This window comes from Salvelinus alpinus, chromosome 6 (genome assembly GCF_045679555.1).
Source record: "Salvelinus alpinus chromosome 6, SLU_Salpinus.1, whole genome shotgun sequence".
In the NCBI taxonomy this organism is placed as follows: Eukaryota; Metazoa; Chordata; class Actinopteri; order Salmoniformes; family Salmonidae; genus Salvelinus; species Salvelinus alpinus.
Window position 1 is genome coordinate 34,676,391 of NC_092091.1, and position 19,743 is coordinate 34,696,133.

General features: G+C 42.9%; 1 protein-coding gene across 2 annotated transcripts; it reads left to right on the forward strand.

Annotated features, from left to right (window-relative positions):
* The first annotated feature begins 13,890 nt into the window (after positions 1-13,890).
* Positions 13,891-17,707, forward strand: LOC139578610 (regulator of G-protein signaling 21-like). 2 transcript variants are annotated; one of them, XM_071406453.1, is made up of 5 exons: positions 13,891-14,040; positions 14,700-14,766; positions 14,872-14,963; positions 15,717-15,883; positions 16,074-17,707. In XM_071406453.1, the coding sequence occupies exons 2-5, from the start codon at positions 14,756-14,758 to the stop codon at positions 16,248-16,250; spliced, it is 447 nt and encodes a 148-aa protein (XP_071262554.1). In that variant the 5' UTR covers positions 13,891-14,040; positions 14,700-14,755; the 3' UTR covers positions 16,251-17,707. The 2 variants fall into 2 exon arrangements, with proteins under 2 accessions (XP_071262554.1, XP_071262555.1); XM_071406454.1 differs by having other exon boundaries at positions 13,898-14,040; positions 14,893-14,963; positions 16,074-16,541.
* Positions 17,708-19,743: the final 2,036 nt, after the last annotated feature.

Consider the following 19,743-nt stretch of genomic DNA (forward strand, 5'->3'; position numbering starts at 1 on the left):
GGGAGAGCTTAGATACAAATTCCTCCTGCTCCTCTGTAAGCGTATACCTTCTCACATTGGATTGTCTTCTGTCTGAGTCACTCCTCTTGAAATCTCCCTTCAGACAAAGAAAGAAATGATGGTCTTTCTTACAGTCTCTTTTCCTGCACAGGTAAGTGTCTTTGCATTCATCATCTTCTCCATGACAGACCAAGCACCTCTTGCAGGCCCCCAGCTTTTCTACAGCATCCAACTTTTCCACAGGCTTCAGTTCTTTGAAACGCTTGCAAAAGAAGATCTTTTCTCTATGATTTTCATCTCCACAGACAACACAGCCGCCTTTCCTTGTGGAACGTGTGGACGCATATTTTCTCTCCACACAAGCATATTTATTTTCTGGCTTTTCACTCACTCCCAGCTGCTCAAATTTTTCAAGAATTTCCTCCTGTGTTTTCAGGAATTTAATAAGGTTTTCAAAGTGATTGTCCGGCGTGACATTATTCCTCGGGTTAACCATGAAGACAAGCCAATCTCGCTTGATGTTGTCAGGTAACTTGCTTTCTATGGATTTGATCACTAGAGGGTTGTTGATGGCTCCTGTGCCTCCAAGCTCTGTGAGATCATCCAGTGCCTTCTCTATAGTTTGGATCATGTCGATAACTTTCCTTGGCTGATTTGCTATTAAAAGCAGGAATTTTCTCCAGATCCTCAATTATCTCCAAGGCAATTGTAGACTTGTTTCCATACCTGTTCTCAAGCACCCTAAACATGTCCTCAGCAGTATTGTAAGTAGACAAACGGAGGTCTCTGCCCATTCTCTCATCTACACTGTCAAGGAGTTGGATCTTCTTTCCTTCACCTGAGCCTGTTGGTTCCCCCTGCTTCTGTAGACTCTCCCAGTCTCTCCTCCATCCTCTCTCTCCTCCATCGATGGAAATTCCTTTTATACCCACTGAACCTGGGTAAACAGGTTGGTTTTATTCTCAGTGTCGGCTGTGGAGCTGGCACGGGCATCTGCGGCACTCTCCCTCTGTCTTTATCCTCTTCTGCAATTATTTGCGCTGTGAGAAATCCTGCCCTCCTTGCTTCAAGGTTGTTTCTGAATGCTTTCAGATCCTATACTCTGGCTTCCAGCTGTTCTTTTTCTGCTACTGGAATCCACATCTCCCACTCTGCTAGGCTTGTGATTGCATCTTGGACTTGTGCCTTCGCACCATCCCACCGTAGCCATCTCTATTTACAGCAATAACAGGTATTTGAGCAACTCCATCACAGGCGCTCTCAGCTTCTTTGATTGCAGACTTCACCTCGTCCTCCCCGTATCTAGGCCATAGGTTGGACTGGATCATCCCCCTGACCTCATCCAATCGTACTTCGCATTCTTGGAATGTCTTCTCAAGTTCAGTCTGCTGCTGCTTGCTCAGGTCAGCTTCTTCACCCTCATCGGTTTCAGCTTCAATGTCTGCCAGAAGTCCAGCCCTGTATTCATCATTTGTCTCACTGACCTTCCTTGCCTCCGACGTGAGCTTCTTGAACTCCTCTCGCAGTTCGCTCTTAGTCATGTGTTTTGCACCTCTGCTAAGGAAGTTTGCTTGCTTGGTAAAAGCACTCTTAGCCAAAGTTCTTTCTTGCTTCAGCTCCTTCACTGTTTTCCCAAGAGTTTCCTCTGCCATTTTGAGATGTAAGCCAATCCTCCCCTCTGCGACGACAGCTTTCCTGACTTCAGGCCGTTAATCCTTTTGTCTTCACTGCCACGGTGGTTATCAACTGTCAAGTTGTCTAGGTGTTATAATTATTTCAGCTCTGCCCAAACTTGAAAACGGCTTGCTCAACACATGAAGGATGCAAAGGGACAACTCAATTCCTTTTTAGTGTTTTATTATGGTTTTGATGCCATTTGTTGAATATGTTGAAACAGTTGATTTGTTGAATAGAGTAGTTGAATGACAGAGGAATAGGGAATAGGAATAGGGAATAGGAATAGGTTGATAACCTTAAACAGAGAATAAACATGAATTATTTTACACAATAAACAATGCATGACACAGCAACAAAGCATGGCTTTGAATAAAGTAAACGTTTAAACAATTTAATCTAGCACTTCAAGCAATTACTTCTGCAGTCAGAAAATATCCACAACAAAAGAAGTCACCACTCCTACCAGAGTTAAACATGTAAATTGTGCTAAGCACTGGATGCAACATAATAAATAATTCCAAACATTACATACCAGTTGCGTCTTTAGGGTTGAACAATGAGCTGTTTGTATGTTGAGGACCCAACCAAAGCTAAGCCCAAACATTTTATACCCATGCTTATCTGCCAGGTGCGCATGTAAAAGTAGTCCCTCCAGAAATCCTGGCTAAATTTTTTAGTTCCACCCGTGTTTTTGGGTTATCTGCCCTCTTGAGGCCTGGAGTTCTTTAAAGGAAGAGCTGCCATTGTGCTCATGTTTTGAGTGTTCTGTTTTTTGACGCAACACCTAGAGATGAACGTACTTTTGTACGAAAAGTGCAAATCAATTCCAGAACAACAGCAAAGGACCTTGTGAAGATGCTGGAGGAAACAGGCCCAAAAGTATATGTATCCACAGTAAAACGAGTCTTATATCGACATAACCTGAAAGGACGCCCAGCCAAGCAGAAGCCACTGCTCCAAAACTGGCATAAAAAAACAGACTACGATTGCAACTGCACATGGGGACAAAGATCGTACCTTTTGGAGAAATGTCGTCTGGTTTGATGAAACAAAAATAGAACTGTTTGGCCATAATGACCATCGTTATGTTTGGAGGAAAAAGGGGAAGACTTGGAAGCCGAAGAACAACATCCCAACCGTGAAGCACGGGGGTGGCAGAATCATGTTGTGGCGGTGCTTTGCTGCAGGAGGGACTAGTGCACTTCACAAAATAGATAGCATCATGAGGAGAGAAAATTATGTGGATATATTGAAGCAACATCTCAAGACATCAGTCAGGAAGTTAAAGCTTGGTCACAGATGGGTCTTCCAAATGGACAATGACCCCAAGCATACTTCCAGAGTTGTGGCAAAAAGGCTTAAGGACAACAAAGTCAAGGTATTGGAGTGGCCATCACAAAGCCCTGACCACAATCCTATTGAAAATGTGTGGGCAGAACTGAAAAAGTATGTGCGAGCAAGGAGGCCTACAAACCTGACTCAGTTACATCAGCTCTGTCAGGAGGAATGGGCCACAATTCACCCAACTTATTGTGGGAAGCTTGTGGAAGGCTACCCGAAACGTTTGACCCAAGTTAAACAATTTAAAGGCAATGCTACCGAATACTAATTGAGTGTATGTAAACTTCTGACCCACTGGGAATGTGATAAAAGATATAAAAGCTGAAATAAATAATTCTCTCTACAATTATTCTGACATTTCACATTCTTAAAATAAAATGGTGATCCTATCTGACCTAAGACAGAGCATTTTTACTAGGATTACATGTCAGGAATTGTGAAAAACTGAGTTTAAATGTATTTGGCTAAGGTGTATGTAAACTTCTGACTTCAACTGTATGTATGTATGAAGCATAATGTATTTACAGTTTTATTCACGTTTTCAAGTTCTGGTGACAAATAATGCATTCTGATTATTGCATAAATTGACATGGACACCTATGATGTGTGTAAAATACTTTTTTGAAGGTTGTACTGATTATAATGAGCTAATGCTAAGCTATTTGCCAGCTATGTGTGGCGCCATGTCTGTTGACATTATACATTGCATTCTGTCAGACCAAATATGTTATAACGAGGTGAAGGAATGGTTCACTCATCTTTCGAGTAAATTTCCGGAAGTGAATGAAGGGAAGTGAATGATTGTTGATGATACACCCCTTCAACATGCATACTGCAACCAGACCAAACTCATCTTGTCTCCTCTTATTAGCTTTGATTAACACGGGAAAAAAACATTGCGGCACGCACAAACTACCCATCGTCAGATTACTTTCGATTTCTAGAAAGTGTTTTACTCAATTATTTCGATCGATGTTGAGCTCACTCGTGATGTGATGAATTATAAATAGTAATTGCTGGTCTCTGTCAGCCGAGAGTACTCTAAATATGACCTCTTGTGTTACATCAATCTTTCCTCAGCCAGCGCTAGGACTAATGTAGCCAACATTTTCTGGTTTGGATGATTGTGTTATGCTGTCGCTACTTCTGTGAATGTCTGAACATTGCATTCAAAAATAAACTGGTCACATTCAGGACACAACTTTGTAAGGACTGTGTATGTGCAAATGTTTCTGTGGAAAAACAGTGTGGCCAGCTCAAATGTTGACTGTTGCGTCAATCGAGTAAGTAAGCGCTCTAATCACACCGGTTTGAGCTTACACTGCAAGGACCACTGTAGAATGATCACACCTGTATGTTGGTACTTGTGAAAAGGTTAACCTGTTATGGCTGCAGCCCGACGTCATCCCGACGCCGGTACACCTATGACAACATCCAGCTCAAGTGCAGGGCGCGAAATTCAAAATCTATTTTTTTTAAATATTTAACTTTCACACATTAACAAGTCCAATACAGCATTTGAAAGATAAACATCTTGTCAATCCAGCCAACATGTCCGATTTTTTAAATGTTTTACAGAGAAAACACCACATATATTTATGTTAGCTCACCACCAAATAAAAAAGGAGGACAGACATTTTTCACAGCACAAGTAGGATGCAAGTAGCATGCACAAGCCAACCTAACTAACCTAGAACCAACCTAAATAACCTAGAAAAAACTACCTCAGATGACAGTCCTATAACATGTTACACAATAAATCTATGTTTTGTTCAAAAAATGTGCATATTTTAGCTATAAATCAGTTTTACATTACTGCTACCATCATAGCTACAGTCAGAAATCGCACGGGAGTAGCCAGAGAAAATACAGACACCAACGTCAACTACTAATTACATATCATAAAACATTTCAGAACAATATATGGTGGATAGCTAATGAAAGACAAAGATCTTGTGAATAGAGCCAATATTTCCGATTTTTCAAGTGTTTTACAGCGAAAACACAATATATCGTTATATTAGCTTACTACAATAGCTAGCACACAGCAGCATTGATTCTAGTCAAACGGTAGCATAGCACAGTTCGACAGATATATGAAAAAGCATCCCAAATTGGGTCCTTATCTTTGTTGATCTTCCATCAGAATGTTCTCCAAGGAGTCCTTTGTTCAGAAATGTCTTTATTTCGATCCAGAACGAACAATTTCCCTCTTGAATTAGCAAGCACACTGGCAGTGCGACGCTAACCTCTCCATCTTGAAAAAATTATTGCGTCGCATCACGTCTAAAGTCCAGAATACATTTCAATAATATAATTAAAGTATATTGAAAAAACATACTTTAGGATGATATTGTGACATGTATCAAATAAAATCGAAGCCAGAGATCATATTCACCTATAACGACGGTTTTCCAGGAGGCTACTCCAGATCCAACTTCTCGCCTTCCAAAAAGAATAAAGTGCGCACTTCTCACTCCAAGAGGTTGTATACAATCCCTGACCGAGATAATCAAGTGATTTCTTCTCTCACTTCCGCATGACACCCAGAGGAAGGCGTATGACGTGTTTCTACAGTCCTAAGTGACATGCCCTTTTATAGACAAGGGCTTGAAAAGCGACATCGATTTTGGAAATCTCACTTCCGGATAGGAAATGGGCTGTAAAAATTGTTCTGTTCCACTTAGAGAAATAATTAAAACGGTTTTAGAAACTAGAGACTGTTTTCTATCCAATAGTAATAATAATATGCATATTGTAAGAGCAAAAATTGATTAAGAGGCCGTTTTAAAATTTGCACATATTTTCCAGTTTTTCAATACGCCCCCTGCAGCCATAACAGGAAAAGGTCGAGACCGAGTCTGCGTCTCTCACATGGATAGGCAGACCATTCCATAAAAATGGAGCTCAGCCTCCAGCTCTTCGCTTAGAAATACTAGGTACAGTAAGGAGGCCTGCGTCTTGTGACCGTAGCATACATGTAGGTATGTACGGCAGGATCAAATCAAAGAGATAGGTAGGAGCAAATCCATGTAATGCTTTGTAGGTTAGCAGTAAAACTTTGAAATCAGCTGTAGCCTTAACAGGGAGCCAGTGTAGAGAGGCTGGCACTGGAGTAATATGATCACATTTTTGGGTTGTCTGAAACACAGGCATTATGGGTGTCACATATATTTTGTGGCTTCACCATGTTTAATCGAAATGTACAGCTGTATTTCGTCCGCATAGCAGTAATAGTTGACATTGTTTTTCTGAATGACATCACCAAGAGGTAGAATATATAGTAAAAACAATAATATATATATAGTTCTAAACCATCCACAGAGACAAACTGATATTTCCGACAGATAAGATCTAAACCAGGCAAGAACTTGTCTGTGTAGACAATTAGGGTTTCAAATATCTCCAAAAGAATGTGGTGATCGATGGTGTTAAAAGCGGCACTAAGGTCTAGGAGCGTGAGGACAAATGCAGAGCCTTGGTATGACGCCAATACAACGTAATTTACCACCTTCACGAGTGTAGTCTCAGTATTATGATAGGGTCTAAAACCAGACTGAAGCGTTTCGTACACATTATTTGTCTTCACGAAGGCAGTGAATTGCTACGCAACAGCTTTTTCTAAAATGTTTTACTTCATCACCAAAAAGTAGAGGAATGGGAGATTTGATACATTTTCAGGATGAAGGTTTGATTTTTTCAGGAGAGGCTTTATTACTGCCATTTTTTGTGAGTTTGGTACACATCCGGAGGATATGGAACATTTATTAAGTTCAACATAGGAGGGCCAAGCACAGGAAGTAGCTCTTAGTAGTTTAGTTGCAATAGGGTCCAGTAGGCAGCTGGAAGGTTTAGAGGTCATGACTATTTTCATGAATGTGTCGATAGATACAGGATTAAAACACCTGAGTGTCTCCATTGATCTTAGTTCCTGGCAATTCTGTGCAGATTCAGGACACTAAGCTTTGCAGAAATAGTCAGATTCAAAGAGGAGTCCGTAATTTTCTTTCTAATGATTATAATGATCATGATCTTCTCATCGAAGAAGTTCATGAATTCATCACTGCTGAAGTAAAGGCCATCCTCTCTTGGGGAATGCTGCTTTTTAGTTAGCTTTGCGACAGTATCAAAAATACATTTTGGATTGTTCTTATTCTCCTCAATTAGGTTGGAAAAGTATGCTGATCGAGCAGCAGTGAGGGCTCTTTGATATTGCAAGGACTGTCTTTTCAAGCTATTCGGAAGACTTCCAGTTTGGTGAAGCGCCATTTCCATTCCAATTTGCAGGAAGCTTGCTTCAGGGTACTGGATTTTCTGTATACCAAGGAGCTAATTTCTTGTGACAAAAGTTGTTTGTTTTTAGGGGTGTGACTGCATCTAGGGTATTATGCAAGGTTATATTTAGATCCTCAGTTACGTAATGATTTTTGTACTCCGAAGTCCTTGGGTAGGTGGAGGAAGTCTGGAAGGGCATCGAGGAATCTTTAGTTTGTCTGAGAATTTATAGCGCTGCTTTTGATAATGCTTGGTTTGGGTCTGAGCAGATTATTTGTTGCGATTGCCAACATAATAAGATGGTGGTCCGATAGTCCAGGATTATGAGGAAAAACATTTAGCTCCACAATATTTATTCCATGGGACAAAACTAGATCCAGGGTATGCCTGTGGCAACGCGTAGGTCCGGAGACATGTTGTACAAATCACACTGAGTTGATGATGGCTCCGAAACCCTTTTGGAGTGGGTCTGTGGACTTTTCCATGTGAATATTGAAGTCACCAAAAAGTAGAATATTTTCTGCCATGACAACAAGATCCGATAAGAATTCAGGGAACTCAGAGAGAAACACTGTATACGGCCCAGGAGACCTGTAAACAGTAGCTATAAAAAGTGATTGAGTAGGCTGCAAACATTTCATGAATAGAAGCTCAAAAGACAAAAACGCAGTCTTTTTTTAAATAAATTATTTAAATTTGCTCTCATAAATGTTAGCAACACCTCCACATTTGCGGTATGCGCGGGGGATATAATCACTAGTGTAACAAGAAGGAGAGGTCTCATTTAACACAGTAAATTCATGAGGCTTGAGCGATGTTTCAGTCAGGCCAATCAGATCAAGGTTATGATTAGTGATTAGTTAATTGACTATGATTGCCTTGGAAGTGAGGGATCTAACATTAAGTAGTCCTATTTTGAGATGTGAGGTACAGTATTATCACAATCTCTTTCAATAATGACAGGAATGAAGGAGGTATTTATTCCAGTGAGATTGCCAAGGCGAACAACGCCATGTTTAGTTTTGTCCAACCTAGATCGAGGCACAGACACGGTCTCAATGGGGAAAGCTGAGCTGACTGCACTGACTGTGCTAGTGGCTAACAGCCTGCTGCCTGGCCTGCACCCTATATCATTGTGGAGCTAGAGGAGTTAGAGCCCTGTCTTTGTTGATAGGTGAGATGAGAGCACCCCTCCAGCGTGGATGAAGTCAGTCACTCCTCAGCACACCAGGCTTGGTCCTGTTTGTGGGGGAGTCCCAGAAAGAGTCCCAGTTATCTACAAATTCTACCTTTTGGGAGGGTCAGAAAACAGTTTTCAACCAGCGATTGAGTTGTGCGAGTCTGCGGTAGAGCTCATCACTCCCCCTAACTGGAAAGGGGCCAGGGACAATTACTCGATGACAACACATCTTTCTAGCTAAGTTACACACTGAATATATGTTGCACTTGGTGACCTCTGACTGTTTCATCCTAACATCATTGGTGCTGACGTGGATAACATTATTCCTATACCATCTACACTTGCCAGTTTAAGTCTCAGCCAGCACCATCTTCGGATTAGCCTTTACGTCGGTAGCCCTGCCCCCTGGTAAACAATGTATGATTGCTGGATGATTATTTTTAAGTCTAGTATTGTGGGTAATGGAGTCGGCTCGGTCTCCGATTCGTTGCTTAATTGGGAGAACCGGTTGAAAGTTTCTGTTGGCTGAATGAGCGACATTTTTCCAGAAGCCTTAAGAAAGTAGTCAGGCTGCGGGTACTGTGCAGGGGGATTTATACTACTATCTGTACTTACTGGTGGCAAAGACACTGTTTCATCCTTTCCTACACTTAAATTGTCCTAACGATTGCGTCTGAAGCTGGGCTTGCAACTCGCCTATCCTCACTATAAGGTGATAGTTCATAGCGTAGCGTAGCGTTAATGTTTCTAATTCGTTTTTTTGTCTGGTGGAACTCCTGTAGAACCATGTCCAGATAAAGTGTCTGGGGTGAAAATGTTGAACGAAAAAATTTGAGCGAGGCAAAAACTAAGACTTTGGTAAATATGTTAAATGCAGAGTTTTGATTAAATGGTTAAAAAATGTAAAGTTTGGCAGGGATCCAAGTAGCACAAACAGCACAGTACCACAAAGACAAAGTGGAAATTATTAAATGAGATTACGGAGAACAAATACATAAACAGCAAAGACTGTGTTGAATATGGATATTGTACAGCGGCTGTGAATGTAAGTGTTACTGTGGGGTGAGCCTGCAGACAGACTGATGTTATTGAGGATAAACACAGACCCACTGAGACTGACAGATTACATATTACATACCTACAGCCAGACAGCAGCAGTAACCCAGACAGACAAAATAAACACATTAAATGGGAACCCTGAATGAGAAAAGGTTATAAGTATTTACATTGCTGCTCTCCATCGGAAGTGCCAATAAGGGAAACAATAAGGAAAGGACTGTGGTTGAACACAATGAGTACATCCAACTACATTAAACGTAGCCCTAACCAATAGGTGTGTCCTGCCACTGAGACACATAGAGCCAAACACTAAGGCCATGGAGCAGTGGTAGCTGAGCTTTTAACATGAGCAATAGCGGCCACAGCAACTCTGTGCTTGGCCAGACCCACTGTCAGAGGAGGAGGAGAGGGAGAGAGAGAGAGAGAGAAGGAGGATAGGGAGAGAAGCCTAATAGAGACAGAGCTCCCCACAGTGGCTGATAATATGTTGGTTATAGGATGTCAGCTGTGGATTTGGCGATGCATACAATCAGGTACTATACTGTACACCAAATGGAAAAAAATGCATAGAGTGTATGTATGAGTGTGTCTGTGGGTCAGAGAGAAAGAGAGAGAGAGAGCTTTATGTAGAGCATCGACTGTTAGATGCATCCTCCGCTATGGTAATGTTTGAAACAGTGGAGAAAGGAACTCAGCCAGGCCGCCAACGTACCGGAGAACAAGCGCCCACGCGTGGACTATTCAGCCTCTACATCCATCCAGTCCAGATTTATATACCCCCCAGAATGATCCAATGGAGAGCCGCACCTTGAATTGCTTGTTGTGCCCCCTACCTGCTCGGAGAACGAGCGAGGCACATTGCTGTGGGTGGGTGAGTGTGTCTGTCTGCCCATGTGTCTGTGTCCGTCTGTCCGTCTGTGTTTTAGTGTGTCTCTGTGCACTGTGTGCACTGTGGCTGTGGCTGGCGCAACCTCGCCGCAACCATAACCCGAGCTCCTTGAAACGTCCCGCGGCTATGTTCCTCTGCATCACCATGTTGGCCCTCTTTGAGGGATTTGTTCGGCCTAAACACACTGAGGGAGACTGGGGGCAACAAGGAGCAACCAGCCCCTTTGCCAGCCAGCCAGCTAGTTTTCAACCAGCCAGCCTGCCACTGTCCTTGTGTGTGAGAGAGGGAGAGAAGGATGGGGGGCGAGCAAGCGAATGAGCGAGTCAGGCCCTGGAGTTGAGCCCTCTCGGCAATCCTGTCCTGAGTCTGGAAATCCAGACACGCTCCCGCTTGCACCTCTGTGCCTGGGACCCCCCCCGATTGTGCCCCAGCCCCGTCATCGGCAGGAAGGGTCGTGCTGCCTCAAGAAGTGCCCCACCAGCGGCGTATAGGTGTGCCTGTGCGTGGCGATGTTGTACAGGAGCTGAGCCATCCTCATCTGCATCGCGCCGCCTGTCTCCCCTATGTACGTCACGCCGCACAGACGGCAGCGGATGCCGTACACACAGTTGGCCGTGTGGAGGACCATGGCGACGGGAAGCGGATTGGAAGCATGGCCCTCGTCGAGGCATAGAGGACGTTGAGCAGCTGGCGGAAGTGCTCCCCCGGCACCTCCCGCCAGCCGCTCATTAAGAAGCCTCAGATAGCTCCGCACCAGGAGATCCCGGAGGTCGGAGTTCTTCATATAGGCAGAGATCCCCCTATAGGCAGAGATCCCCCCGCCACCGCACCACCGGGAACGAGCACCTGGCCGACTGCAGGAAGCCCCGCTGCCGCGAGCAAGGTGTTGACCGCATCCTGGAAGTCGTCCTGTCGCTTACAGATGCAATGCAAACGCAGCAGCTGGGACTTGGCCAGGCCTCTGAAGGTGTGCCATGGGTGGTAGCTGGACACGGGTTGCATTTAATTACATTTTGAGAGAGAGAAAGAGAGAGAGAGAGAGAGAGAGAGAGAGAGAGAGAGAGAGAGAGAGAGAGAGAGAGAGAGAGAGAGAGAGAGAAAAAGAAAGAAAGAGGATTTGGAAGGAAATAAAGTTGTTATTGTTACATTGGAAGTGAACAGGGATTTTTCCCAGTACGCCTGGTGGTCAAATGCTATGTAATTAGGGAGTAGTGTTGCCACAGAGCAACCAGAACAGAACAGAGGAGAGAGAAGAAGAAGGCTGCTGGCTAATCAACTCTCCAATCAGTATGGGGTGCTAATCACCATGAGTCCATGTGAAAATGCAAATCAGATTAATTAAAAATGGATGTCCCAGTCCTGTTTCTCCTGTCATAACAAAAGATAATTAAAGTCCCAGTGCAGTCCAATTTTTTCCAGTGTTTTATATATATTTCCACACTATGAAGTTGGAATAATACTGTGAAATTGTGATAATGCGCATTAGTGTAAGAGCTGTTTGAAAAGACCACATGAAATTTCTACCTGTTTTGATGGGATGCAGTTTAGGCCTGCCTGGTGACATCAATTATTTAATCAGCCAATAAGAAGGAGAGTTCCAAACCTCTCTACCAATAACAGCTAGTTCCCCTCTCCACTCAGACTACTCCCAGACAGTCCTAGCAAAATTATTGTTTGAGAAATTGCTCATTTTCATTGAAAACAATCACAGTAAGGTATTTCATTGTTACCCAGAAATGATTTGATATTGAGATAAAATCGGCTGCATTGGACCTTTAAGAAATAATAATTATATTAAAATCTATTGTTCGTATCCGCTCTCTCCATCTCTTTCTGTTTCTCTCTGTTTTTCCATCCTTCTCTGTCTCTCATTTTCTCCCACTAGAGAATGGATTTGAGTGAATAGAGAGATTTGATTGAAAATCAGTGGAATGTTATTTTCTTCTTCTTATATAAATAAGTCCTCCACAGGTTTGATTCAGAACACATGGAGAGCAGTGGTGGTTATTCAAATCAGGAGTTGAGCTGAGTCAAACTACTTCAGGGAGTCTATGTTGCCTCTGCAATATAAGTTTACACACTGTTTACCTAAGGTGTCATTTACACTTGTGAAATCTTTGTAGCTCATTAAGAAATCTTGAATAACTTGACGCAGTGTTGTAAAACATACATTATCTACTGAAGAAGTCTGCTTCAAGGGCGTAGATGTTGCATATTTTACAGGCATCATTTATCACTCATGTACCTGAATAATTCCCAGCTGGACCACCTCTCATCTCCAGTGCAACCCTTCCCCTTTACTCAACATCTCTGCTCTCCTTCCACTGCAACCTTTCCCCTGGTCATTGTTGCATAGGAGTAATGTACTCTCAAATACATAACCTGGTGGGATGAAGGTCAATAAATAAAGGTAAAGAAATTATTTCATCACAAGCCTCAACAGGACAGAGTGTTCTCACCTTGTGAATGGATGAATAGAGGGAGGTTGGCTGGAAGATGAATGGCTGTTTCATTCAGCTTGGCAGAGGCACTGAGCCCAATGGATAAATTGGCCTCCACCTGCCCTTGTACACAGCAAAGCCATGGCCATAGTTCAGAGGGAATTAATGCATGACAAATACATGACAAATAGGAAAAGGGCTAAGATGGGTTTTATGTCTGCTCCTGGACACAGACCAAGTGAAAGGCTGGGGGAAACCACATAGAAGAAGCATGGCAAATCATGACCATGGAGGCCAGCATGTGTGTAAAGGCTTTTGTAACATACCTGATTCAAACACTATCCACCTAATACATGGTCTTAAACATTGTCCACGGTTAGTTGAATCAGGTGTGTAAGTGCTGGGCTGTAGAAATGCCTGCATACATTGTGGCACATGGCACAGAGGCTCATGAGAAGGAATGATAATGTTAGCCTGTGCAACATGAAACACAGGCTCATATCTGACAGGTTTTGTTTGTGTAGTCAGGTTTCCAGCTGCAGCAGTCACAGAAGCAGTGTTTTTATAGCACCTGTTCTCATTCTCCCACAGCGTCTCATCGAGGGCTCACAAATCTGCCGAGAGGGGTGGACAGGTAGAGACACTCCGCTGCGTCTGTCCCCAAAGCTGTCGCTTGTCCCCCTTGCTCACTACACTGCCAGTTGTTCTGTCATCAGTCATTTTCATAGCCCTCGTAACTGGGGGACGACGGTATGTGTGTCCCCCCCTGTCTCCCTCACTCCTTCCTTCCTTTCTTCCTCCTTCTTACCCCCTCCTCTGCTGCCTGTCTTCATGGGAGAGTGATGGGCAAATGGTTTATCGTTGAACTGAGTCGAACATCTCTCAGATTTTTCAAGCTTCCTTGATTCCCACCCTGGGAATTCCAAAATGCACAGTAAAATCTCTGAATCACCTCTTAACCCTCCCATCTGCCAATCCTCCTCCCAGCCCAACATGTGGATACTTGTGTGTTTTAGCCAGAGGGGAATAGCAAACGGGGGAATAGAATAGGGAAGTCCAACTAGAAGTAGGAAAAAAATCAGACGTTGTTGAGCATTTCGACCAGTGCTAATTTTTCAGGAGTACAAACTCATTTTCAGGGATTTTGAAGGGATTTTGGATAACTATATATATACATTGTAAGTATGAGCTTTATACTTTTATTTTCCTGTATAGAGAAATAGAGAAAACCTTGGGTTGGGACCGTTCCTTTCACATTCCTTTAATTCTGTACTGAACATCAACTGGCTGACCTAAATTGTTTTGCTGCTTTTGTTTGCATTTCTAAGCACAAAGGAATTATGCTTCATTGTAAGTGATTAGTAGTTCATATATCGTGAGTCTGATACAGAACACTGATCACTGATAAATGGTCAAACATGACAGATTATTGCTTGTTTTAAACTATTTTGACATGGGGAATACTCCTTACTTCCGTAGCAAACTGTTGATTACTGATTTCGGAGTAATACTTGTTATCTATTAATGAATCAATAATCATAATGGATGATCAGTGTCTTCTGAAACATCAGCAGATTCTGTCAGCTGAAGTTTAGAGGTTTTCTTTTTCCGTCCCATAATTCATAGCGATACTGTCCGGTTGCTGTTCTGCTTCTGCATTTTTTGGCACAAAAACATCTTTGACTAGACGGGCTTCCTGTGCTCTGTTGCCTCTCTCTCTCCGTCTCTCTCTCTGTGTCTCTCTCTCTTTCTGTCTCTCTCTCCCCCCGTCTTTCTCTCTCTCCCTCTCTCTCTTTCTCTCTCTCTCTCTTATTTCTCTGTCTATCTCTCATTTTAGATCAGCTGTTTCCATCCTCCATCTCTCATGTTCGGTCGAATATCAGGCACAGGGGCATGGACAGGAAGTAAGTCAACATCATGTTCTGCTTAAATGTAAACCATTGGAACATCATCATCATCATCATCAATATCACATTCATCATCAACAACAATCAATTAAGAGTCTCTAGGCTTTTTTGTTGTTTCTGTAGGGCCCCCAAGCCCCCGAGCGATGAAGTTGTGTCATGGCGACAGTCCCTCAAAAAACTTCTGGAGTGTAAAAGTAAGACAATGTACTCTTCTTTACTCTCTCTCTCTTTCTCTACTGATACTGTTGATACAGTCCTACCAAAGCAAGTGCAGAGAAGTGGTGCCAGTATAAGTCTGAAGTCCTTGGAATAGGGGGGACAAGCTGGCTGCCATTGTACATATTTTGTCTTGTGTCGATTTAAGTCAGTTCTCCAGCTGTGATTTATGTAATGCAATTAGTGTGAGTAATGTTGGATCACGCAGTTTGTTGTTTGTTTGTGTTCCCAAAAGACTAATAACAATTGGCACAGCTGCACAGATCTTTAAGTAAGCTAAGCATTTTGAGAAGGCTACAGTAGGTTACAGGACACAAAGGACAACTATTCCCATATGACATCTAAAATAATGACTCACTCACATGTAAAACAACTGTAATGTTTTTTGGGCATTGTACATTTAACACCCTTATTCTGTTGTATATTAATTTACTGTAACAGCATTGGAGGTTGCAAAATAACAGTAGAGGACCATTTTAAAATGGAAACCCAGAACATCTGTTGTTGTGCTTGAGCAAACATATTCCTTTAATAAGTCTCTGTCATTTAGGGACTCACTCAAACTAAACCAGTTTGACAACTTCGTGGGCCAGCCTACTCTCTCTCTAAACCTGCAGGTCATGGGCAGTGGCCATGCTCACATGTGTGTGCCTGCCTGTGTGAATGTGAGTGTGATTCTGTCTGTAATTCTAATTTCACACCCTTCTCCTTTTTCTGTCTCTACTGTGTAGCAGGGCAGTTGGCCTTCAGAGAGTTCCTGAAGACAGAGTACAGCGAGGAGAACATCTTGTTCTGGCTGGTCTGTGAGGAGTACAAGACCATCACCTCCAACACTGAGATGGCTGAAGCAGCGAAGAGAATCTACACAGAGTTTGTACAGGTCGACGCCCCCAGACAGGTGCATAGAGACATCAGATGGAACATCTCTTTTGGTGTAACTTCATCATCTTTCTTTCTGTCTTTCTTTCATTTTCTCTCTCTAGCTCTCTCCCTGTAGCTGTCTCTCGGTCTTTCTCTCTATCTCCCCCTTTCTCTGTCCAACATAATGGTTTCACAAAGACAATGTTTCATTCATTACTCAATTCCAGATAAACATCGACTGTGAGACCAGGCAGGAGATTACAAACAGCATGTCTCAGCCGACCCTGAGCTGCTTCGACAAGGCACAGAGAGTGATATACAAGCTGATGAAAAAGGACAGTTATCCCAGATTCCTGAAATCTGAAATCTATCAGGCTCTTTTAGAACCATCAGACGCCAGCTGAGGTTCCAGGACCAGGTGAAGAATAATACCTGTCTACAACCATCAGGCTGTGGGCTGACAGTGATTCAACTCTCTCTTCTCTAACTACCTGTCCATGTTAGTTCAGCGTGGTTTAACTTTGGGCTGGAGCACAAAACACAGGGCTCATGCTCAGCAGTCTCTCTAATGATAATTCATCATCTAGCTTAGTGGCTCCCAATCGTGTTCTATTATTGTAAGGCGGGATAATCTATCCATATAAAAATGCTACAATTATAGATATGATTAAACATTTTATACTATAAAGACTTTATTTACAGTGTAGCGTATTATGTATGTTTTATAACTTGTATTATTTTTTACAAGGTTAGTATTATCCATTGGTTATCCATTGATTGTTACTTTGCACATGAGCTGTAATTATTTATGGTATTTTCCCGCTGTCTATGTAAATTAGGATATGTCAGACTTGCCATTAATGTACAAGACAACATTTCTGTTGATTTGTTCATTTCTGTGTTGTTTCTGTCTATGACAGGAATTCAACAGGCCAACCAATGCAATTTTGTGTGCGTGTGTGTGCATTTGTGTGTGTGCATGTGTAATTGCAATTCAAAAGGCCAAGCCAACACAATCAGTGCAGCATCAACTGAGGTCGTAGTCTCTGTCTCTCAGTCGTACCCTCATGTTGTTCCTCTTTATCTCTCATAACCAGACCAACCCCAAACACTCTGCTCCCTAGGCCACCAGGCCAATGGGCCATCGTTTGAGACATCTCTCTCTCTCTTTCTCCCCCTCTGCTTTTCCCTTCTGTTTTCACACATTGTACAACGTGATTTCATGTTGTCTACATTAATCTAATATAGTGCTATGTCTAACACCAGTTCAGGTGTATAGTCTCTCCCCAGCAGGAGTCTATGTACTGGAGAAGCATCAACCACCTTCCCACAGTATAACACCCATGACATTCCCCTTTTTGCACACAGACCCCCTGCAAGGATACACACCTGGCGTCTTCCACTAGTAAACGTGGATACATGCAAGTGTAGCATGTACAAACCTGCTCTGGGATACAATATCATGCTCACTTGAGTTACACATCAGTGTTCTCTCAGTGAGTTACACATGCATGCACGCACCCACACACAAATGGGAACTTTAATTGTGTTTCTGGCCAAATCTACTACATGTGTTGCTGGTATACATCACTCTCTGCAGGAGGCTGTATCATGCTGAGAGGAAACAGCAAGGAATACTGAGACTAACACAGCCTGTTAGGTCCTGGACTGTAGTCTTACTACTGTCACTATGTCTTCCTATACGGCCCCCTGACGTCTTCCTCTCTCCAAAAGCTGTGGCAGTTTTTAGTATACTTTTCATATCAACAAATCTAATCACTGTTCCAGCTGTATGTGCACATGGACATCTTTCCAATTGGCCATAATACATTAAAGCCCTGTCTCCACAAAGCTGTCTGAATCAGATGTACTGTAATCATTAGCTCTGGGATGGGATGTGGATTTCTGTTTTACAGATGGATGAAAGTAAGTAGAGTTAGGATTAGTATGTGGAATAGTGTTGCCTTTCCAGGAACACATTGGGACAATTTGATGCTAATGTTTCTGCCAAAAGGCAGGAGGTTCAACAATGTGACCAATTTGTTTCTGTCTGTCTGTCTGTCTGTCTGTCTGTCTGTCTGTCTGTCTGTCTGTCTGTCTGTCTGTCTGTCTGTCTGTCTGTCTGTCTGTCTGTCTGTCTGTCTGTCTGTCTGTCTGTCTGTCTGTCTGTCTGTCTGTCTGTCTGTCTGTCTGTCTGTCTGTCTGTCTGTCTGTCTGTCTGTCTGTCTGTCTGTCTGTCTGTCTGTCTGTCTGTCTGTCTGTCTGTCTGTCTGTCTGTCTGTCTGTCTGTCTGTCTGTCTGTCTGTCTGTCTGTCTGTCTGTCTGTCTGTCTGTCTGTCTGTCTGTCTGTGTGTGTGTGTGTGTGTGTGTGTGTGTGTGTGTGTGTGTGTGTGTGTGTGTGTGTGTGTTTCTGTCTCACTACAGAGGACTGGAAAGTTCTCCAACCAAGACAGCATCTGACATTTGGGATATGAAACTTGAAGACAGTGTTAATAAGACAGTTGGGTGATGAATCTGGGATGAGACCTGTAACACAGCAGTAAATCAACATAATACTCCACCAGGCAGGGATACAGCAGGGATTTAGGTGTCTGCCTCTACGAAACATACTATTACATTCAAATAATCTGTTCCTCTGTCTTCCTCTGTCTCCTTTTCCTGGGATGACAATACAAATGTGCCTGAACCAATACAAAGATTCTCAAGCCACATAAACACAATAATAGGACAGGGCATTGTTTGGGCCTAAAGAAAATACAATAACACTGCGTTCTGTACCTGGAAACAAAGAAACATTTCTTCAAGTTCCAGGTTTATCGTGAATTCATGTTCGGTAGCCTAGCTCAAGTTGGCATTACACAGAAAAACACTTTTCTGTGTTTATTCCTTTATACCCTGCTTATTTAAACAACATAGAGCAGGTAGGGACAGACAACAACATTGTGTGTGAAATCTCACAACATGACTAGAGGCTTCATGCCATCCAAACCACAGATCCCTCTGGATTGGAAGAGGGCTGGGGACATTGGGAAGAAGTATAGTTTTGAAATGCTCTCTACCATCTCTCTCGGTGTGTGTGTGTGCGTGCATGTGTGTGAAGGACTAACGCCCTCCTTCCTATTTGTGAGAAGGCAGCAATCTTATTCCATTCCGTCACTATTCTGATGGACCCCTGTGAGGACTGGGTGCTGAGTTGGGAGGCAGGCAGGGAGGGGAGGGAGGGAGGGAGGTGGCGAGGCCCCAGCAGGTAGGACTACTCTGGGCTGCGGAGGAGGAGATTACTCCCTAGGACTTTGTGTCTGGCAAAGTAGCTCACGGAGGAAGGGAGATTAGGTGTCTGGGACTCTGCTGAGTCCCACAAATTGTCCCTGGTCCTGACTGGGTTTCTTTCACAGCTTAGCTCCTGTAGTACAGCTTCCAGCAACCTTAAACCAAGCTTTAAAGGTTTAGAAATGGGTTTCTTACATTATCTGGGAATGTACCTTATCCCAGGGGTTGGAACCGGTTCAGGGAACAGAACAGAAAACTGGAAAATAACAAAAAATTTCAAGGAACATAAACATTATTTTAAAACCATGGCAACCGGTTAATACCATTATTTTACATTCCAGGCATTTTTTTCTAGTCCCACAACAAAACACAACAAAGCGCCTATATGCAAAGTTTTCACTACCTCAAGCAGAAACTTATTCCAGTATCTGCCTGCAAGCTGACATTTTTTTCCTGTGCGTATTTGGGCTACCTGCCCCTCCCCACTCCGAAGCATAGGCTACTGTACTGATGTTACAAGCTTGATTCAGAAGACAGGGAGAGTGATATTTAATTAGCTTGAGAAGAGTGGATTCACTTTTTCCAATGCTAGTTAAGGATACTATAGGTCTAGTTATCACGTTTCAA